The sequence below is a fragment of the Pleurodeles waltl genome, chromosome 8 (genome assembly GCF_031143425.1).
Source record: "Pleurodeles waltl isolate 20211129_DDA chromosome 8, aPleWal1.hap1.20221129, whole genome shotgun sequence".
Classification (NCBI taxonomy): Eukaryota; Metazoa; Chordata; class Amphibia; order Caudata; family Salamandridae; genus Pleurodeles; species Pleurodeles waltl.
The window spans coordinates 852,819,761-852,843,320 of record NC_090447.1 but is presented as its reverse complement, the minus strand read 5'-3'; the positions used below and the strand labels follow the sequence as shown (position 1 = coordinate 852,843,320).

Here is a 23,560-nt window from a genome sequence, read left to right as displayed (position 1 = left end):
TAACAAAGTTACTTTCCTGCTTAGGCTTTCAAATTCTGATTTCACCATCAAGAGAGATACTTATAAACTAAGAAGGGAATAATAATGAAGTATTTTTTCTAACCCTTTGCTAAGTACAGGTGGAAAATAAAGATTTTATTCCCATCTAAGCCTATTAGGCAAAGGTCAGGCAAGGTCTACAAAGTAAAATAGCTTTTGGGTTTTATTTCACTGTGAGGGTCCACTGAGCCTCATATGTGGTGTACCCTATTTTTACACATTAGCACCTGTCCTGTGGGCGTATAAGTCAAACTTTGAGGGCTGACTTATGACTATATAAAAAACAGTCCTATATAGCACAGTGCACTTAAACTACAGCCCAGTCTGTGCACAGTGGTGCTCTAGGCAAACATTAACTTTTGTCATATTTGTAGGTAGTGTAAATATACAAAAACGTCCACTTACGATATTGAACTTTCCATGCCATATGTGCACCATTTTTAGCGGAAATGTAGAGGTGTTAAAAAGGTCATGCAGGTAGATCTAATGTACAGAACATGATTTACAGGTGTTGCATAGACACCTTACTACTGTTTAGCAGTGGGAAAGTGCACAGAGACCTAAAGTCAGCAAAATGAGAGTCAATAAAAGGGCAAAAATCTGGGCTATCCATGCATAAAATGCAAATTTGCTACAGTGGGGTAAAGACTGAAATCAGGACGTTAAGTGATAAACCACCTGTAATACCCACTAATTAGAGTTAGTATACATAACCACACATGCCACAGATTGAAGGGTGAGAAGGGGTAAAGTGAGGAAAGGTAACAGGGCTGGAGTGAAGTTCAAAATTAGCAGATCTAACAGAAGAGAAGTTAAATTGGGTTGAAATGACAAATTATGCATGTAAATTGTAATGTTTGCGAAACGGTCATGTTATGAAATGTCTTAAACAGTTGTTTACAAAAGGCACAATTTGGCACCAATTCTTAAAATATTTCCTCGAGGGAGAGTCTCTAAACTTCAATATTCAACAGACAAAATAGTCCACTACAAACAACCAAACCTAGTGCCTTTGCCAATGTTTTTTTTATCTTACCCCTGCAATTCTTCACCCAGTCTCTGTGAACTGTCTTCAGGGAGTACATTGTACATATCATCTTCTTCCAAAGTTCGTTTATGTCCAGTGAGAAATAAGGAATTTAGCCAGCTGTTGGAAGAATACAAAAATAAAAAAACAGATTAAAAATAGATAATCAGCATGAAAAAAATCAGAGAACTTAAAAAGTATTATTAAGTTTTTGTAGATGAGCTGTGAACAACAAGGATTCCAGGAATAAGACCAATGTAGAACACATGGGCTTGATTGAGAAACGTTTAACTGACTCCTTCTGAGTAAAATTGTAATCCTGACTCAGTAGGAGGCTGGAATTTCCACCAAAATCAGGAATATGAGTTGTGTCAGAAAACATACAATGGATAATATTCCTCCTTTATGTAACCACTAAAGTGTGGAAAAATGTGAACCCAAGCTTAAGGAGTACCTGAAACTGAAAACACTCCTGTGACGACCAACTTAACCCCAGACGAAACTTAAGATGACTTAAAAACATTAGTTGGATTTCCTTTGGGGATTGCCACACTCCTGGCAGCCCCATAAACATTTAAGAACACTATGGTTGAACCACTGCTCCCTCTGGTTCCCACAAGCAGAATGCACATTTTAAAACATCCACACAAGGGCTTTAGGGGTTTATCACTTAGTACTATCCATTAACTTACAAATATGTACAAGTAGGCAGGTGGAAATACCTATGGTGACACTGTCCTAACAGTCCACACCCCTAGTCAACCCTGAACCCTAATACATTAAATAAATTAACTGCCCTTCATCCAGCAAGATCTCTCAGTAAGTTAATGCTCACTACTGACATCTGATTTGATCTGCAGGTCATATGTTTGAATACTGGCAAAGTGAACTCAACATTCATTTTTCCAATGTTGGTGAATTGAATACCAAATCATCTGGAAATAGTAACACCTGATATATAGTGAGCTTCTAAAAGTGGTATAATGCACCACACAAAAAAATATTAATATGGCTCTTACACTACTGGACAGGCTAGACTGCCTTGTTTAAATACAGTTTAACTGGGGGATATATTACTCCTACTCTTAGCTTTTGGAGTTAATACCCTTTTCTCAGAGATCATTGCGGGTAGGCCTAAAAAACAAAACACTGAGTGATTCCTCCAGATGGGCCTTCTATAATGATGAAAGTCGTCCCTGGCAGTCTTGCAAGAGCTGTGGTAATTGAGTGTTCCTGTACACTAAAATGGTAGAAAACTGGAGCCAGATTACTAGAAATTAGTAGCTTTAGTAACTTGTGTTTTGGTATTTCTAAGAGCACTGAGGGAGTTCCTCATTATCCAACTTGATCTTCAAATAAATTTAGATAACATAAAATAGGTTCAGACATGTGGAGGTGTTGCATATGATGGCTCCTTCAGGTTTATGAATTGAATCTATTTTATTAAATTTAAGCAAAGAGCACAACATTCGACCCACCTACAGCAACTGGCCGGTGGAAAACAATAGATAAACTTGAACAAGAAAACATTGATGGGAGTGGAAGAAGGGGGATCTACCCAGGAAGGGTCCCAAAAGGGTTAAATGAAGTCTACTATTGGAACACCCACTATGAGTTACAAAATGAAAATGGGTAATGTCAACAAGCCAAGAAATGTTGTGTCAGGTATTCGGTTGACTGGGGACATAATTGGGGTTTGTTAGTTGGGAAATGTGTAAATATTTCAGATGAGTTACCTAAATTCATCAGACAGGTCGCGTATGCATGGTCCTCATACCTTATCAAACTGTGGGTTAGCATCGTCATAACGGCTGCCATCAATGTCTCCATACCCATTAGGTCCAACACTTAATGGAGCCAATCGAGTCTCGCTGGGATTGTGATGGTGCAACCCTTCGCTGATTTGGAAGGGTATGTCAAGGAGTTTGGTAGGCCTAGCAAAATATAGCTATGAAACCTAGGGACGTCACTGTCATATATGTCGTCAACCGCCATTAAGACCTCTGCCCAAAATGTTTCTCTCTGGGAGCAGTGCCAGAGCAGGTGGGTAGTAGTACCAACCTGGCCACAATGGTGCTGGCAAGTATCGTCACTACCCCTGTTCCATGAGGTGATTCTGGCTGGGGTGTAAACCCAGTAGTGTGTAATTTTGAGAAACATTTCTTTACTAGCAGTACTAGCAGTACTGCCGACTGAGGCTCGAGCTCGGTGTAGAATGTCTCACCACTCTTTTGTGGTGAAGGTGCGCTCACATTCCACCTCCCACCTCCACTGTGCTGGTGATGGAAGAGGGAGCTTGGGACAGGATGAGGGAGGCATAGATAACAGAAAGAATGCATCTATCGGAAGAGCGGGTGAGAAGCCATTTCTCAAAAGCCATGAGTGGCCTACTTCCATCAGAACGGACCTAGGAGCTATATACCCAGTGCCTGATCGCGGTGTATTGCCAGTAAGCGGAGACCAGTAGCACATATTGAGGGAGTCGATAAGGCTCTCTGCGTTAAATAAGTCACCCACCCTCTTGCAGGTGGCTTTCTGCCCTTTTATGAATGAAGAGCCCCATAGTGTGGGCGGGTTGGCGGGGGTGTGGAGTCCGGATTTCCTATGATGGGCGTCTGCGGTCAGATGTGGGTGGACGATTCCCCTCTGACTTGTACTCTGTCCCAGACTCCCACTGTAGTGTCAAGAACCGATGAGATAAAACCCTACTCATCTGTGCTGTTTCAGAAGCCCAAGCACCTTCCAAATATGAATGCCGGAGACTGGTTGATCTATGAAGCACCTGTGCTTTTCTGTGCTAGGTCCAGACCATTTGTAGGCAGCTGGCCTAGTTTGTAGTTGGTCCCTTGTTAGTGAAATGTAGTCAGTGTTCTAGCAGCTTAGGCTGTTAGAGGTAGCTGTAGCAGAGCAGCTTAGGCTGAACCAGGAGATATGCAAAGCTCCTGCAGTACCACTATAGTTACGCAGTACTTATACACAATAAAAGACAATACTCAGTGTTACCAAAAATAAAAGGTACTTTATTTTAGTGACACAAGGCCAAACATATCTTAGAGGCAATACTCCTTCTGGAGGTAAGTATTATACACAATATATTAACTAGCGACCAAAATCAGGTAAGTAAATAGTCACAGAATAGTGCCGGTTGGAAGAAGTCTGCAGAAGAGCACCAAAGAAGATGGCTGTGGGTTCCTGCGTGATGCAAAGGATGTCCCACGTCGAGATGTTGGATGCAGGTGAGTTGCAGCACTGGATTTGACCAACAAGCCTTGGTTCAAGCAATGTCGCAGAATGCGTCAAAATGGCACTGCCTGGACCCAGGAGGGACCTGGGGGCCTCAACTCAGACTGAGGAGAGAGTGGGGGCTCCTAACACTGGAGGGAACCCACAGATGACCAGGCAGCACCCATGGAGGTCCCAGGACATGGGGACAAAGAAGGTGCAAATTGCGGTTGTTGCAGCACTACGATAGAAGGTCCCACGCCGCCGGAGAACAACTCAGCGAGTTAAGCGTCACAGGATAGAGTGCTGGGGACCTGGGCCAGGCTGTGCACAAAGGGTTTTTGCAAATAGTGCACAGAGGCCTCAGGAGGTAGAGATGACACAGTGCACAGGGGTACTGTTGCAAACGGGGAAGGCAAGCACTTACATCCGCCAAATTTGGACAGCTGGACCTTAGGACCGTCTGTGTCGAAGTGGTCCAACCTGTGTTCCAGGGAGCAAGCTCGTTGCCAGGAGAGGAGTCCCAGAGAACCGGCCATCATCTTAGAAGGTGCCAACTGAAGCAGGGAAGTGGCTCCGTCAATCCACAGGAGAGTTCTTTGGTCCCTCTGGTGCCGGGTGAAGACAGGGAATCCTCAGAGCGTGCACACCTTGGAAACTGTTGCAGTTGCTGGCTGGAGCAGAAGCTTCAGGGTCACAGTAGCCTTTCTGGATACTTTGTTGCAGTTACAGCAGTTCTTGGAGCAGTCTGCGGTTGATCCAACGGTCAGAGGATGAAGCAGGAGTTGAAGAGGATTCCTGCTGGAAACTTACAAGCTGAATCTGAAAAGGAACCCACAGGAGAGACCCTAAATAGCGCTGAGAGGGGGATTGGCTACCTAACCAGGTATGCACCTATCAGGAGTCTCTGATGTCACCTGCTGGCACTGGCCACTCAGAGATCTCTAGAGTGTCCCCACACCTTGGAAAACAAGATCTCCAACACCAGGGACACACTAAAGGAGCTCTGGGCAACACCCCTGGGGTGGTGATGGACAGGGGAGTGGTCACTCCCCTATCCTTTGTCCAGTTTCGCGCCAGAGCAGGGACTGGGGGTCCCTGAACTGGTGTAGACTGGCTTATGCAAGGAGGACACCATCTGTGCCCTTCAAAGCATTTCCAGAGGCTCTGGGAGGCTACCTCTCCCAAGCCTGTAACACCTATTTCCAAAGGGAGAGGGTGCAACACACTCCTCCCAAAGGAAATGCTTGATTCTTCCTTCCTGGAACTGAGCTGCTCGGACCCCAGGAGGGCAGAACCCTGTCTGTGAGGTGGCAGCAGCTGTAGCTGCAGTACAAGTCTCAGAGAGCTGGTTTGGCAGTACTGGGATCCATGGTGGAGCCCCCAGGATGCATGGGATTGGCCCCCCAATACCAGATTTGAAATGGGGGGACAATTACATGATCATAGACACCTTACATGGCCATATGTGGAGTTACCATTGTGAAGCTACATACAGGTAGGTAGTCCACGAGTGTATTGGTGTCCCTGCACTCACTAAGTCAGAGGAGTTGGCCCCGCACAGCGTGAGGGCACCTTTCCTAATGCAAGGGTGCTCTCACACTTAGTAACTTTGCACCTAGCCTTCAGTAAATGAAGGTTAGACATATAGGTGACTTATAAGTTACTTAAGTGCAGTGAAAATGTCTGTGAAATGGTGTGCGCACTGCAGTCCATAAGGGTCTCCTGGAACCCCAATGCCCTGTGTACTTAGGTACCATATACTAGGGACTCATAAGGGGGGTCCAGTGTGCCAATTTGAATTGGTAAATTAAGTCACTAAACTATAGTGACTAATTTGGAAGCAGAGAGCTTAAACACTGAAGTTATGGTTAGCAGAACTGTGACACAGTTAAGCACTACTGACAACACACACATGAGGCCACAAACTATGAGCACTGGGGTCCTGGCTAGCAGGATCCAAGTGAGAAAGGCAAAATACAAATACAAATAGGGTTTTCATTATGAGCACTGGGGTCCTGGCTAGCAGGATCCCAGTGAGACAGTAAAAACACTGACACTCTCTCTCAAGCATGCCAAAAGTGGGGGTAACCATGCTAGAAAGAGGCTACTTTCTCACACCATTCCACCATGTAAAGCAGCTGCGCTGCCTCATAATAACTTAAGAGATGAGGGATGCCCACACCATCTTCCAAACTGGGGCAAATATGCCTTGTTTCTCACAATATGCTCCTTTTTTTCCTCCCCAAATAAAGTCCTCAACTATACGCTGTATACATGTGGGGCGGTTGGAGTGGTAGCATCTGCATTACATAAAGAATGCTAGGTAGTAAGGTAAACTTAACAGGGGCCAGTCGCCCCAGTCACAAGAGACACCTGGAAAGGCCAGAGTGAGTTTTTACCAACAATGCAGCATAATTACATTCAGTGATACGGCCAGGTGTGTGGTGGAGTTATAGGTCCAGGTATCCTATCCCCTGCTGGGCCCAGACAAAGGGGAATTGCCCTTCAAGTAGAGCTTGGTTGGCTTTTAGAATGGTGAAGTTCAGCGCTGAGGACTTCTGCAAGTTCGTTTTAAAGCCTGAAGCCAGTCTAAAGGCAGTCAGTCTTGCAACACTGCTGGTAATGAAGTGAGTGGGTTGGAGAGGACCAACAAGACATCATCGGCATATAACGCAGCCTTATGTTCCCTACCAACCATGGATATGTCTGTGATGTCTCTATTGCTTTGCAACTGTTCTGCAAAGGTCTCCATAAATATAGGGACATAGCAGAGGAGATAAGAGGCAACCCTGATGGGTGCCCCCTAGAGATGCAGAAAGGCTGCAACAGATGCCCATTAACTCGCACCAGCGCCTTGGAGGAGGCTTAACTAGCTTGAATCCATAGCTGGAATCGTGGACAAGTGCCAAACCTCTCTAATATGAAGCACAGGTTTGGCCAATGGACCAGATCAAAGATCTTCTCTGCATTTAAGGAGAGGAGAAAAGCCAGGATACGGGAACACTATGCCTTATCCAGCAAATGACAAATGTGTTTTGTACTGTCACTACAGCTTCGTTCTGATATGAACCTGGTCTGGTCGGGGTCTAGTAGGCCTTACATGTGTGGGGCGAGACGCTGAGTCAAAATTCCATAGAAAATTTTGGTGTCTACATTAAGCAGAGAAAAAGGACAATAAGAGGAGCACTGCACCAGGTCTTTACAAGGCTTAGGGAGCACTGTTATTGGTGCAAGTTGCATGGTGTTCGTAAGGGTACCCAAGAAGCTGAATGAGTTATAAGGGTGAGCCAATACAGAGCCCAAAGGTTGTTTAAAACTTTTAGGTATATCCATCTTGTCCCGGTGTCTTGCCAATTTGGAGGCGGTTTAAGGCCATGAGGACCTCGGTAGGCGAAATGTCCCCATCTAGGATGGCGGCCTTCCCTGGAGGAACGCAGGTCAGTGTGACCTGTGCCAGATAAGAATTGGTCCAGGTCCTCAGCTGTGTAGAGGGCAGGGTACAAGGGTTCAAATTCCTTTGCTATTAAACTATCTTGATGAATTGTGGCATTGTCAGGCTCCATAAGGGTTTCCACTTGTTGCGGAATCACTTGGGAGCACAAACTGAACTAGTAACCACCCCGCTTTATTCCCACCAGCATAGCATGTTAGTTTTGTTCGCAACAGGGCGTACTCCGCCATGTACATGTCGAGTGCTTTTAGTTGCTTGCGCGCAACCGTAAGTTGGTGCCGTGTAGCAACTGAGCCAGTTTGTTTATGAGTCACTTCTAGGTCTTTGATGGTAGATTCTAGCTTAGCACAAGTTTATTGCTTGTCTTTGTTGAAGCGGGCAGCTATTGCAATAAACTGACCCCGCATTACTGCCTTCAGTGTGTCCCACAAGAGGGCTCTAGATGTGTTGGAGGTGTCATTGGTATCTAAAAATGAGGTGCGTGCAGCAGTAATTTCGGACACTTGTCGTAGGTAAGAAGTTGACGTTTAAGATGCTATGTATGAGGAAATTGTGCAGAGCTAGAGAAGGTGCACTGAAAAGTGATGGGGGAATGGTCAGAAACGGTGGCCGCTACAACGTCCACTGCATCAGTCGTGGCAGTGATACGTGGGGATATGAGAAAGCAGTAAATTATGGCGTAGGGCTGGTGGGCCGTGGAGAAAAAGGTGTAGTCATCTGTTGTTGGATTCTTCTTTCCACACATCCACCAGATCCACGTCGGCTAACCACAGTCTGCAAGATGTGGAAAGTGCATCAGTCCGTCCCCACCCTCCAGGTGGAGCAATCTAATGGGCGTCATGTACAATGTTAAAGCCCCCCTGCCCCAACTATGATATCCTTTTCCGCTAGAGTAATAATGCGGCCTACGGTATCCTTTATAAAGTCTTCCTGATGCTCATTTGGGGCAAATAGAGTTGTTAGTATGAAGGTGTGTTTGTGTAGTTCTACCTGTACCGCTAAGAGCCTTGCAGATAGGTCAGAATGTGTTTGTGTCACCTTCGCTGGGAAGTGTGTGGCAAAAAGGATCTCCACTCCTGCCTTCTTGCCATGCCCTGAAGAAAAATATTGGTGGTCAAGCTATCGGGAATGAAGGCTTCGCCAGTCAGCTTTAAGTAGGTGAGTTTCTTGGAGAAGGCAAATGTCAGATTTGGTGTCTCTAGGGAAGGATAGGAGTGCAAGGCATTTCGTCGGGGCATTATGTCCCCAAAGGTTCAGGGTAAGTATATTCACCATGGATGGGGCGTGTTAGGAGCAGCAAAGAGGAGAGGGGGGCCAGGGTTTGTACATATGTCCCCGAAGACTTGTCTGTGATGTAGTGTCCGAGAGCGTGTGTGGAAGGGTAATGTAACAGTCAGGGAGGAAAGGGGATGGGCAGGGGTGAGGGAGCAAGGAGAGAACCAGAAAATGAACAACAAGCAGGTTTCTCGCATGGGAACATATGAGGTCGAAACCTGAGGGTCAATGTCATTGGCAACAACTGGTGGCAAACTTTTGATCCAACGGAGCCAGGGAGCTTCGCTGCCATTTGCACGCCCTCCAAGGAGTCAGTGGTCACTATCAGGATCTGATGCGGTCACAGCGTTGTAACTGGAGCAGCAACGCCGCCAGTTCTGTACGCCTTTCCTTCACTGTAGGCTTGCAGACCAATTTCTTCGTCGGACAGGTCTGTCTGCATTTTTCTGTGTTGGGAGATGCTGCCTGTTGTGACGGCAAAGGAAGAGAGAATTCCCTGGGGAGAGAAGTCATATCCAGGAGCGAGCGGTACTCGTCTGGGGTATGGATAATTCAAATTTCACTGTTTCAAACAAATTGAAGCCTGAAGGAGTGTCCCCATTTGTATTTGATCCCCTTATCTCATAGGAAGTCAGTTAAGGGTTGCAGGGATCAGCGACGCTGTAGTGTGATGGGAGAAAAGTCCTGGTAGATCCTGACATTTAGGCCCTCAAAGTCAATGATATTCCTGTCCTGGGCTGCAGACATGATGGCCTCCTTCTGCCTATAGTAGTGGAGACATGTGAGGATATCCTGGAGTTGGCTTGGAGACGGGCAGGATGGCTAGCCCTTTGAGTGCGCTCAAGGATAATGGGCTGATCTGCAAGGTCCAGAGCCGCATCTCGAAATAGGTGAGTGACTGTCTTCCAGGTTTCCCAACATGGCCTGTAGTGGGACTCCCTGGATGCGGATGTTTAAGCGGTGGGATCTATTCTCGAGGTGTTCCAGCTGATATTGGAACTCCAAGTTCTTGTCCTGAAGTTCAAGAAGTTCATGACGATATTCCTCCAGCACTTCTGCCCGTGAGTGGGTTATCTGTTCCAGAAAGTTGATCCGTTGGCCCAGTTTGCCAAGGTCCGGACCGATGCCCTTCTCATCCACTGCTATTGCTTGCTTGAGTGTTGCGATGTCCTCCCTGAGGGTCCCGAAAAGACTCTCCTGGAATGCTCTTGTAACTGGCAATTTGTCACTCTGGGAGCTGCCGTTTCCAACAGCGCTTTTGCAGGAGGAAGCTCCTCTCCGCTCTGGTCCGATTTCTTAGACAAGGGTTTGGCGAAGATGTCTTTAAGCGTGGCATATTTTTTAGCACTGCACTGCGGAGACATAGTAGCACACTTGTCAGCCCCGAATGTAGCAGGAGAAGGGGTGTCAGTGACACCACTGGTCAGCCGACTACCTGGTGCAGCTCTGCAAAGCCACCAGGAGCCTGCACCTCCCCTACCGGTCACAAGTAGTCAGGCCTAGTGCTGCGGCTGATGGCTTGAGGCAAATGAATAGAAGCTGAACTATATCCCTATGTATTACCCACTAGGTCAGCCCCTGCCCTAACGTACGGGTTGAGTCACAGCAGTATGGACGTGGTAGGGGGCTGAACGATGATAAGAGCGTTCAGGCATCCGTGACAACTTGGAGCAATTAACATAAGAGATGAGAAACGATATGCATTGGGTAGCCAGGGTCCAGTTCTCAATATGGCCGGATTCTGCTAAATGGGCATGAGAGGTTGCAGCGTTCCATACATCCAACGAGTGCGGGGCTGTGGCCCCCACAGGGAGGCCCCCGGAGAACAAATCTCCACGCACTTCGGTCTTCCAATACTGAGGCATTCTTCCGAGGTTAAGAGAGTAATTAGGGTCTCAGTAGTGTTGTTAGTGTAAGTGGAGTCGCTGACGGCTGGGCGGAGGCTAGGGAGATGGGTGGAGGCCACAGAGGTGTTGCCGTGCAGAGAGAGAGTGCAGCGCGGAGAGCCAAAATGCAGCAAATCAGGCTAGGCCACCTTAGCCCCGCAGCATACCTTCCCACTCAGAGTCCAAGGTCGGTGGCTCCCCACAGGGCCACCCTGTGCAACGCTGCGCGGGATGCCGGAGGCCCCGGCAGGCCAAAGCAAGCCATGTATGAGCAAGGAGACTGGAGGGTCCGGACGGCAACACAGTCTACTGGTGATGCTCATGTCTATAGAATCCGCAGGTGCCGTCACGAGGCTGACTGGCAGCGCCGGGCTTCGTGTGGTCAGTGGTGGCAAGGCTCCTCCGGTCACCTGAGTGGGCCTCCTCAGCTGGTAGGGTCGTCAGGGCAGGCCGCAGGTGTCGCAGCGATTCAGGGCTCCAGCATAGTCAACTTCTTGAACGCACAGCTGCTTGGCACCGCAGCTCTCACGTGGTTCTTGGCAGCTCCCAAGGTTAATAAGATGCAGAGGATGCCCACCATCTGCCACTGGTGGCCTCTGATGCAGGCAGGTGTACTGTGGGGGACTGGGGACTGGGGGGGGCATGGCTACCGCCCCACACACACCTTTTGCTTCAAAAAGTCAGCCTTACAAGGGGTTAGTCTTTGGACACACTCCCGAGTCCGTCAGGTTTAAAGGGGTGTCAGTAGTGCATTGTGGTTTCAATGATTTTGCACTGCCTTTGAAATCACAGAACAGGATTGCACCTGCGGTACGGCGATTGATTGGGCTACCCTTTTCTGCAGCAAATATATTCTTGATGATCTATCTGTACAGCAGTGCATGGAGAAGGTGAGGCTGAACCAGGAAGCTTTGCTGTTTTTTTAAACTTAGATGCAAACAAGGTGTAAAGTAAGCGTGTGTGCTTGTGCCGATTCTGTTCAATACTTAAGTGATATGCTGACTGAACTTAAAAACCGAACTTAAAACACAAAAAAGCATTCCTTTCCCTCTAAATTAGCTATAAAGCACATGTATGCAATATTCTATGTTGATGTCATAGTGATGCGTGATTGTGCTAAAGCAGTCTTATAAAAGAGTCTATGTGTTCTCTTGACTTATGCTCAAGTTATTTACCTGACAGGACATCTTTCAGTAGCACAAGTAGTCCACTATGTGCCACAAAGGCCTCATGCCCAATGGTGCCTTAGCTTTCTCAAGTTGGAGGTAGTTGCCCTTTACACTGTATTACTGCTAAATGAACAATCATCATGATGCATTTTAGATCAATCCAAAAGGGGGTGCTGTGAGGAATACTATACAGTGCCCAGCTGTACTGCTGTCTGGATCCCTAATGCTGATTTCTATTGTCATAGGCAAACATGGATCATGCATGTGTGCCACGTCATAGGCCTGTTATACTGACTGAGGTCCTGTTGGACGGAGAGGGGTGCCCAAAGTGCTACCCTCAGAGTGGTGGAAGGCTAATTGCTTCACCAGGAGTTAAGCAGCACAGTGGTGGTAGCATACTGTGTAGTGATCAGTAGGCGTGAAAACAATCTTTTTACCTTGGTCATCGGATTGAAGCCTACAGGCTCACTCATCTTTTTAAAAAAATGCTGCTGCTGTGTGCTTAACTCCCCCTTGGCCTACATCTATGCTGGTTGTATGTGTGCCTGAGAAGGATACAGTGCAGGGATAGACCACTGTTGTGCAATGCATGCATGGTGAGTCAGGGGTGTGGAATTTAATACAATATCTACTTGTCCATGGGACAGATTGCTTCAATAATCTCACTTGTCCTATAAAAAACTCCACTTGTCCGGTTCCATGTAGTGCAGCAACATAATATGGCAGCAATCTCATTATGTAAGAGCTCTGGTAATAACCTCTCTGTTTATGCCAGGGCTCATACTGCAGTAGGACTTGAATACTAGCAATTTTAAGTCCTACTATGGTAGTTTCATTATTTTGCCATCTACATACTGGGGCCGGAGAAAGCAGTAAGCAGTAGTTCCAGGGCTGGAATGCCTTTGAGTCTGTCCAACCATACTAAAATGTGTGTTTTAAGGATTTTCACAATCTCTTCTCTATTCTTTTCCTTACTGAGAAAGGTTGGAAATTTACTCCTGACAATGGCAGAAGGAGAAGTTCTTTCAGGGTTGGGAAAAAGGTGGTTGGAGGGAAAGTGAACTTGTAAGCGCTCTATAGATTTTCGTGTGAGCAAATCTACACATCCATATTTGCTCATGCTAAAATACATTTCACAAATATGTTCTAGAAGTACGATTTCCTGGTCTACTTCTGTAAGTTCTTGTGAATTCATGAAAGCCACTAATGTAAAGACATACACCATAGGTGCACTTTTGTGAATTTATTTAAGAATTGGGTCCAAAAGTACGTCTGACATTAACCAAGCCTTTTGTTTTTATTAAAATTGTATTCCTCTATCTATGCATCTATCAGCTGGCTTTACTGTGAGTGGTAGGATTCTGCTCTTCCACAAGGAGCTTATTGGCACACAAAGTAGTTTTGTTCTGTGCCAGGAACTACTATGGCAAGGAGTCCTTTTTGAGACCACATTTTTTTGCTTTTTGCTAATGTCTGTTACAGTGGTAAGGGCTTGGCAGCTCCCACATCAATGAAGTATTACAAAAGCCATGTCAAAACAAGACCTGCATTGACAAAACCAAAGACTGACCACGTATGTCGAATTAGTTGGCTTTGCCAGGGCTTGTTTTTTTTCATATTTCCCATATTATTGTTGAAAATGGTTACAGTGATGTTTCATTATGAATATTGTTTGGAAATACTGGGATGCATCAGCACAGTTTACTAAATGGTGCATCTATGAAATAGTACCTACAATTTCACAGTAATTTAGCAAACCTTTTTTTTCTGCTTGCATTTTTTTCTGAACATTTTAATTTGAAAGCAAATAATCAACAATCTTGCTTACAAGCTTCTGCAAACATCTGCATATAGTCAGAGAGCATTCTGGGAGCATTATACGTAGCCTCTTATTGTTCAACTTTTCAAATGCATGAACACTCATTTTTTTTTTACTGGAACCACTTTGACCTTACAAGGTTTATTTAGATTGCTCACCTTAATATTAAAGACTTTGCATTAATGAACCATGAATACAAATTCAAACAGTATTAACATATGTATGGACACAAATATTACCTCAACTGCAGACGCTTCCCTTCCCTGTAAACTGGCAGCCAAAGAGTTTGTGCTGCAGGGGGTTGGGCCTACTTGGGACAAAATAAACATGAAAACATGTTGTCCTTGACCCAAAAGAATATGTCCTGGGCGTGCTATAGGAATTTCACACCCCTGAGTGAGTGCATGTACTGAGTGTATGTATACTTGTGAAGAATACCTTACATAAGAGATGTAGTGCTGTGCACTGCGTGCACAGTGGAAGGATGTGCTGAGTGTATGTGTGCTTGCGAAAAGTACAATACCTGAAAGGTGAAGTGTTGTGCAGTGTGTGCATAATGAATGTGTGTACTGGTTCTGCGTGTTTGCAAGTAGCACACCAGGGCACAACACAGAAAGGCTACAGTACTGAGCAGTGCCGAGAGCAAATGTGCCTGTAATTGTACATTACTTGGAGGATCTTGGGGTCCATTTTTGGAAGCACACGCCTGAAGGGTGAAGACATGAGGAGAACAGGAATCCTCCAGACAGATTTGTGTATTGCTTCATACCCAAAAGCTGGGTGGGACACACTGGAGAATGGATAGGGAGACACCATCTGTACACTTCAAAAGGTGCTCTGTAATTCAGTGATAGATCACAAGGAAAGAGTGGGGCACTTCTCAAGAAGGAGATGTGGCTGATAAGGGAGTCAGTAGGTCTGGGAGCCTGCATTAACCTTTTGATGCACATATCACTGTGGTTAACATCTAAGTGTGAACTCTGGTCACTCCAATGGCCTGCATTGTGGGACTATCAGCTTTGGAGTCTCTCCTATTAGAGTCAGCCTTTCAAGAAGAAGAGAGAGAAACGTGTACACTTCAAAAGAAGCAGAACTCCAACATAACTCTTCAAAGACCTACACCCTATATCACATTTGGAGTCTGAAAATGTACTATAAGAAGGGGGTTTAACCCCTAAATTTGTCATCTGCGAAGCAGTCAGACAGCCTGCATGAGATGGGGAAGCTCTGCAAGACTTCTGCCTGTTAACAGGCCTGGGGGGCAATGTCTGCTAGTCTGCCTGCAGGGTGAGGGACATCACCTAGGAAAATCAAGGTCACCTGCCCTGGAGCCTGGAGCACCATCCCCTGCCTGCTTGCCAAGACCAGTGTACCCTGTAAGGAAGAGGAAAGTGTTGGAGGGAGCGAGGCCCAGCACAGAGCCTTGCAGAGAGGACGCCTGGTGCAAGGTGTGAGAAGACAGCTGTGCACTGAGCAAGTCATTGCCCATTTACAGGATCGAATTCACAACACCCTTATGTCAGGAGAGGGCTGTCCTGAACTGAGGCATAAATCAAGTGCCATGCGGGGAAAAGCCTGTACATCCCCTGCGTGCCCTGTGGCCCTCTGAAAGGGGTTCTGATAGTTGGTGCCAAGTGGTGGGGTGCCTAATATTTAGGAGCCTGAATATAGAGGCACCATGGCCATTTCCAATATGCACCAGTAGTGCAATAAGTCCCGTTTTTTTTTCTATGCATAAAACCGGCATGCATAGTAATGCAGAACACAGGGTAGGGAACTGATTTCAGCACTATGTCCGTAGATCAGATGAAGGATTTATGTAGGGCACTTGAAGGGTATTTTGCTGCACTAGCTTGGACACTGCAAGCCTCCTTGCTGCTGCAGCAGGTAAGATGAGTTACAGGCCTATCACGCCCCAATGGATCTTGCTGCAGAGGGTGCTCTGATGCCAAGGCACTTTTGACTATTTTATGAAGAGTCAGCGCTTACTAGTGCGCTTTTCCTGGATGAGGCCACCACTGAATGAGGAATAACCCCTAACACATTATGAAGAGCAGGTGGGAGAGGGATTTGTTAGTGAAACACTAGAACCCCGACTTCAAGAGAAGATATGTTATTGTTTATATATATCATAATATTGATTTGAAAGCACAGAGTTAGAAATAAAATACTTCTTTTACTACAGAAATAAGTATTTGACTGGACATTGAATTTATTGACTTTGATGTGCACTTAAGAGTTATGAGTTGTGCTCAGTAACCTGTATTCACACTTCCTCTCCAAGGGAGCCTTGGACTGCTCGCCACAGTTATCACTGAAGAGTCAAGTGCACAAGTGGTACTGGGCCCAGTTACTCAAGATCCACAGAAGGCTGGGCCATGGGACACCAGGAGTAAAAGGCCTCAACCACCACTGTTGGGCCCAGTTGCCCGTGCATGCCCCATGACCCTCTAAGAGGGGCTTAGATAGAGTCCCAAAGATATATAAGCTGTGTGCGAGAATGGTAGTTTCTGCAGTGCTTTCAAGTAAAAAGACTTAAGTGGGGCGCCGTATTTAACATATTGGCCTCAATCCACAAACATATTTAGAGACAACAGTTCTTTTAGATGATAGAATGAGCTTTATATTTTTTCATCTCAGTATCCTCCCTATCTTCAACTAGGTTGTTGCATGATATGCAATTCCAGGAAACAGAACACTCTGCACAGTTAATTCTATGGAGAAGGGTTTTATGTCTACTAAAAATGTATTTGTGCCTTTACTGGAGTAAATGTTATGATTTATGTGAATGCAGAAAGTGAGATGTAATGAAGTTCCTCATGGGAGTGACTGATCTGCAAGCTAGTAGCTACTAATTTGCTCTTTGTAAATTTTATGACCAGGTTAGAATGCAGTGGTATAAGCATTGTTTTCAAATGATGTGCACAACTGAAACATTAATAAAATGAAGTGTGAAAGATACTGTTAGTGAATGCTAGATGTAATACGTAAATGTAACACCTATAATAAAGTGATTGGTTTACTATCAAGTTTTTTTCACATGTGTGAGTATGGTGACATGTTTATGTATTTTACACAGGTAGAAATGATTGCAGAGGTGCTTCTGCTGACAAGATGGCAGTGGTGTCAGAGAACAGAGTACTGAGGAACATCATACATCTAGCTCATTCGCCTACTTTTGTCTTCCTGAGGATTGTGTAAAAACATGTTTGAACTTTCTGGTAGGGAACCAACAGACTTGAGTGAATATTGTTCATGCCCAGGAGAGGGACTGTAAGTCCCAGAGTTCTTGCTGGGTGGAGGGGGCTGAGGAGGCGCGCCCTTACCTCTTGTCATCAAGCTACTAAATTACTAACTGCTCCCCGCTAAAAGGGTCGCCCAAGAGAGTGACTGCAATTCCCAGAGTTCTTGCTGTGTGTGAAGGGGACGGAGGAGGGCCACTGCCTCTGGACGTCACAATGCATAAGCGCCAACTACTCCCCAACGCTCGGGGCACACCCGGGTGAAGACTGGCCCAAGAGTTGGTCCATTTGTGCCTGGAAGTGGTTGGGCTCAACCACCTTTCATCCTCTTTTCTGATCGCTCGCATTACCCTTCCGCTTCACAATGGATAAGTCCAAACCAGCTCCAGCTATTTTTTCTTGCAACACTGCCACCATTGACAGCATTTTGGAGAGAGCTGGGTGTAGGAGGGGGCAAATAAATTGATCTCACAGAACAGAAACTGTTGCTAGATAACGGCACCATGCTTGCAGGAACTGTGAACACAGAATCATGTTGGCAATGTGACACCAGACTCTTGCCCTTCTATCTCAAGACAAGGCTCGTCTGCACATATTTCCCAGACAGCTAAGCAGAAAAGGGGTGACAATTTGGTACAGCATAATGACAATGTGACTCAAACAGTGCCCATATCTATACGGGACAGTATTTACTTTTTAATGCTGTATGAATGTTGTACTGGGCTCAGCCATAATATAAAAAAACTGCTGTCAATTACGGAGAGAATAGAGAACATTGAGTCTCATTTGCAAGCCAGAACTGATACTATCACAAGTCCTGTAGTTGTGTCAATGGAACTGCAGCACAAACCTTTACCATTTCTTTACCCTGTTCAGCAGCTATTAGTGGTAAGAACTATGCTCCCATGCCAAGTATCCCATGGTTACCACGTAGTGCTCATTACCAGGGTCTGAAAACTTAGATGAGCTCCTCTCTTACCAAGCTAATTTTTCTCAATTAGCTGAACTAGGACCCCTATCATCACTGGTCAGGATGCTAGCACACAGAGGGATGTTGGTGGGACAGACCAGGCTATATCCAGGGATATACCCCAAGAGCCGAGCCGCAGCCATGTAACTCTCAAATTGTCACTACTGACATGCCCCTATGTCTTGATCGTACCCGGTATCCCTGAGTTGAGAAGCAACTCAGAGGAAACAGGGGCTCAACTTATACAAGGTGCTACACTGGCTCTCAACAAACAGGGGATCTAACACAATTAATGGAAATCAGGTTATCATGGACTAGAAGGGTGGGTTGGGTGGGACCTTCTAGAAAAATGATACCTGGTGCTTGTGTTATTTAAGTTTAAGAACACTATATATGTGCAAAATGTAGAGCCTTCTTTGTCAATAAGCTGCTTCACTGAGTGCCATCACAAAACTAATGTTGGGCTTTTCCTAAAAACATTTCCCTGAGATTCTCACATGAACATTGCTACAGGGTGCACAAGAGTGTATCATTACAAAATAGATATAGATTGTTCAAATTAATGCTCAATGACTGACTTATTGCCAGTGATTATAGTACTATATTTTCCAGAATCTGGTATATCATAGGACCTGGCCTGTGCATATCAGGGTTAGTTACCCTGGAGACTGATGTATCTCCTCCAATCACCAATATGAGCTAGAATGTAGTTGGTGTTAAGTCCAAATATGGAACAGCCCGAATGGCAAGATTTGACAAACACGTATGATATTCTCCTCTTTCAGGAGACTTAGGCAACTTCTACTTTATTTTCGAATAGGTAACCCATGCCATTCTGTACGTTCTACCCTCTGAAGATTTCAGTGTTAGGTTTCAGTGCTAGCTGTGTTAGAAACTGGTAGTGATGTAAATCGGATTGTGTCCATAAAGGGACGGCTCAATTTTGATTTATACTTGCTGAATTTTTACAACAATGAGTTTCAGTATGCCACCAATACAATTTTTTCTCATTGTTCAGATTTGTGGAGGACATAAGGAGTAAAAATAGCATGGGCCTTTAAACACACTAATATTATTTAGTCTCTGCTGAGGCTTAAATGCCAAAGAACTGGCTAACACCTTCAATCCGCTTTACAGGATTTTAATGCTAGGGGCAATTGCAGGGATCACAGGAGCAGAGAATTGGGATACCATATTGCTGATCATAATTTAACAATATGTTTCAGATTGTGAAAAGTGATGACGGAGGAATCCCAACTTTTCATAGGAGAGGCTGTGCCTCAGTAATTGACTATATGTTTCTGTCACAGGTTTACTTTAATTTTTTAAACATGGGCAAATTTTGGCTGGGAGTTATGGGGACCATAATCCCTTAGTTCCCCTCATTTTCCTTCTCTATTATGACCTTGGACATTCCAAACACAAACCTTAGCCCAGCCCAAACCAAAAGAAACGGGCTTAGCCTTGTGTGGAGTCTGCCCAGCCCTACCAGTTTCTGGCTGCTATAAAAGTAATTTTGATTCTTTTTAGTATGCCTTGCAGAGGGTGCCCTCCTCGGTTCACGTGCCTAATGAGTCTGCAAATATTTGTAAATAGTAGGCATTCAGGTTTATTAAAACCTTTGCCAAAAGCTAGTGCCAACGGATTTGACAGTGCATTCTTCCATGCAAATAGATGGTTGCATAAAGCTCTGTCTTCTTGTCCAATGAATGTCGTGGAAGTTGCAACACACAATCTCGTTATAAACAGGAAATAAAAATAAGGAAAATGGAGTTTAACAACGTGAATTGGAAATGTTCGCTACTTGCAGCCTATAGAAGAGATTAAAGGGTGTCCTTGGCACAGTAAACACCATTAAATTGAGCACCTGTACTGGGAACCATTTAAGCTATAACATCACAGGCAATGAGTGGGTGACTCACTCTAGAGGCATTTATTACACTCTCTCTGACTGTTGCCTACCAAGTGTCCTTTGTAATTGTTTGATACAAACACTAACCTTATATTTGAGTTAATCAGAATTATTGGGTGCCATACAAGAGAGTCTTACCGGCAAGGCCCCAGGTCCAGGCCGGATGTCTACAGACCTTGTATTCTACAACAGAGCTAGCCAGGCACCTTTTTGGAGTGTTTTTACCCATCTTGTCCCTGATCTGTTACCCAGTTCTTGATCAACTTCCTTAATAGTGCTGATAAACAAAAAGGGGATCACTCTGACCCAAGGTGCTACTGACCAAATTCTGTCATAGATACTGCGGTGAAAAGAACTGACAGAATAATTCATATTGGACAACAGAAATAGGCGAGGGCTAACAACATTATAAATTGTTATCAGTATGGATTTAGGGAAAACACAGGATCAGTGGAGCAGTGTCTAAACTTATATGTAATCATTGGAAAATAAATTCTAGCAAAGAGCTGCCCATTGTACTTGGCATTTAAGGATTTGTACCAGTGTTTGACTTTATAATTCCACATTTTAGATATCACTACTTAATTTGAGCCTGGACCTGTCCTTAGTACATTTTGTGTCTGCTCTTCTTCAGAACTGTAGTAGTTTGACTACTTTTTCTCTAGACAAGACTGCTGGATTAGGGGTGACAGTACTAATGTTTCTAGGCTAATCTTGCCAATGTTTCTATGCCAATCCTACAACAAGTCACAACTGTCGTCCCAACCTTCCCACTCACAAGCAGTACCTCACCAAAAACCCAAACAGTAAAAGGTGATTTGTGGCAGCCTTTATGCATAGACTCAAGAGTGCGACATCTCAGGGAGTGTCATGGCTAAACGGAGATTACCCTTTCTCACATGAACAACATTTCTCAATCAAACACACGGGCAATGAAGGAGACGCAGTAAAAGCTGAGTATGTTTTTTTTTAACATATGGGCTGCAATGATTAGAATAATGAACAGTGCAAGAAACAGAATTGTGAAAACGAGATTCATTAAAGACCCCCACCATCTTGCAATAACATGAAATGACATGAGATATGATATATGTCCTAATACCCTAACATGATGAACCTAACCCCTAACCCAAAGAGAGCTAGGTGTGATAAACCTAATCTGCCAATGCCGTGTCCATGAGAAGAGTTCCCCTAACCCTCGTTACCCTGGAATGAGGTCTCTAGATGAGACTCCGTGGGGACACGAAGACTGGGCCAGCGTCAAGGCGATGTGCAGCATCGACAGCGTTGATGGCATCTGGTAGGAATCCCTCTGACTATCTGTCTGTGTGAGATGTATTTATACAGATCTGATCGTACCCCTGACAAAGGTCTGTTCCCAAACAATAGCTAACAAGACATGCTTGGGCGGCAATTACATAAACAATTCCCTCGAAAGCGCAAAGAGGGAAAGTACCTAATGTGAATACCTACAGTTTGTTTATCTTTGTCGCTCGACAGTGATGCCTTAGCAGAGTGGCACTGATAACAGGAAACTAAAACATTGGCCTAACTAAAAACAATGCAGCTATCTTGAAAGATAAAATTGCGCTAAAACAGAGCAAGCAAAGTAGGGTAAAAGTCACTAGTGACGGGGGCACAAGTTTACAAGCCAGAAGGCTAAGCTAACTCCTGCTTCCCATTAAAACAAGATAGGATTCAGTACAGACTCTCACAGCCAGGGTCAGATTTGGAGCCTGAGGGGAGCTATTGGACACTTTTTCCTTATTAAGAGGAGTGTGACAGGGGAGAGTGCTTGTACCACTACTCTTTACTGTATAAATAATCTGAAACCAACATTTGTTCAGGCTAGCCCTTAAGTTCCAATGATCAACACGGTACCCCCCCCTGCACTTTTATATGGAGATGATGCAGTGCTTATCGCTTTTAGTCCTAAAGTACTGCGCTGTCTTACCATCCTTTTATCCAGTTCATGGATGATCTCGACTTGGTTATGAATTTTGTCAAAATACACTTTATAGCCTCTGGTTCCTAATGCATGAAAACGAGCACACTTGTTGTTGGCAATCAGTCACAAGAACAAGTCATCAATTTCCCTTAATTATGAGCACTTTTTGATTCCTCCGGGGAGCTGGACACTTAACATTCATAATCAATCGTCAGTGCGTAGGTGCTATGGTCAATATGCCATGACTAAGAAGGAGTAAACCTATATCACCTTTAATGGAAATTTAAAAGAATCAAGACTGCATTTCCATGGCAGCTTATGGTGTAGGGGTGTGGGGGCATGCTAATTGTTCTGCACTTGAGGTGGAAGAGAACAGATTTTATAGACAGCTCCTTGCTGTGTCTCACTCTACCTCTTACTTTATATGCCACAAGGAGCTAGATTTTCCATGTATAAAATACTTTGTGAAATATGGACCAAACTCTCTGTGGATATCTGCCTGCTCAATCCGGAAGCATCACTAAGGGCCTGATTGCGACTCAGCAAGCAGTGGCGTCAGACCGCAGCCAATGTGACGGTCCGACAGCTACATTATGACCGTGTCGGTTGTGCCACGGTCGGACTGCCAGCACTGCCAGTTTTTCTCCACAGGAGGGGCTAGTGGTGCTGGTGGTGCTGGTGGTCCTAATATGCTACGGCAGCGCGTCAAGCAGTGCTGCCCTTGGGTTTACGAGTCCCTTCTATGCTGGCGATTACATGGCGGTAGCCACACCATGTAAAGACTGGTGGAGATGGGGTGCAGGGGCCCCAGTGGGGGCCCTGCACTTCCCATGCACTTGACATGGGCAGTGCAGGGCCCCCTAGCCAGCCGCATTGTGATGTTCACTGACTGGTTTGCAGTCAGTGAACATCATGACGGGTGCTCTTGTATCCTACGCACAACAGCATTGCCGCCGGCTATATTATGAGCCAAAGACAATGCTGCTGGGGATTTCCCGCTGGGCCAGTGGGCGGTAACATTGTTTCCGCCTGCTGACCCAGCAGGAAACTCTTAATGGGGCTCGTGGGAAGGTGGCCGCAATGGCTGCAACCTGCCCGTCGGGACTTCGGCAGACTGGCTTATTCGTCCACCCAAGTCATAATGTCCCTAGGGAACATAGGCATAAAATTCCAGGGCTCGCCTAAGCACAGCAATGTTTTTACAAAATAGGGCAGCACTCGCTCTTTGACATACCATTAGCTGTTTGTGCAAAAGACAAAAATATGGTCAAGCAACTGTTCTTTGAAAGTTGTCGTCTTACAAGGGAAAATGCAGATACAAGATTACTGTTCGGTCCTATCACCATCCTAAAACTTCTTTAGGGTTGGAACCTGAACTCCAGACGGTATCAGGACAATCGGAAAGGTCTCTCCTATTCCGATTTAGAGCAGGTGTTATTCATTGATTGCTCAGCTACCCCATAGGGCTACATGGCAACGATCTTAACACCTGTATTTGCCCATGTGATAATGTGTCGACTTGGAATCTCTTGCACGTTACCTTTTTTTTTGGGAAAGTGTATATTAATTTTACAAAGCGATTTTCATTTCCAATTTT

The 23,560-nt window shown here is 45.2% G+C and overlaps 1 protein-coding gene across 1 annotated transcript in view; it reads right to left on the bottom strand.

Annotated features, from left to right (window-relative positions):
* ABCC4 (ATP binding cassette subfamily C member 4 (PEL blood group)) overlaps positions 1-23,560 on the bottom strand; it is a 1,378,868-nt gene that overhangs the window by 1,233,963 nt on the left and 121,345 nt on the right. Inside the window, exon 2 of the mRNA XM_069205134.1 lies at positions 1,076-1,186. Within this exon, the coding sequence (XP_069061235.1) occupies positions 1,076-1,186 (111 nt within the window). The remainder of the gene's footprint in view (positions 1-1,075; positions 1,187-23,560) is intronic.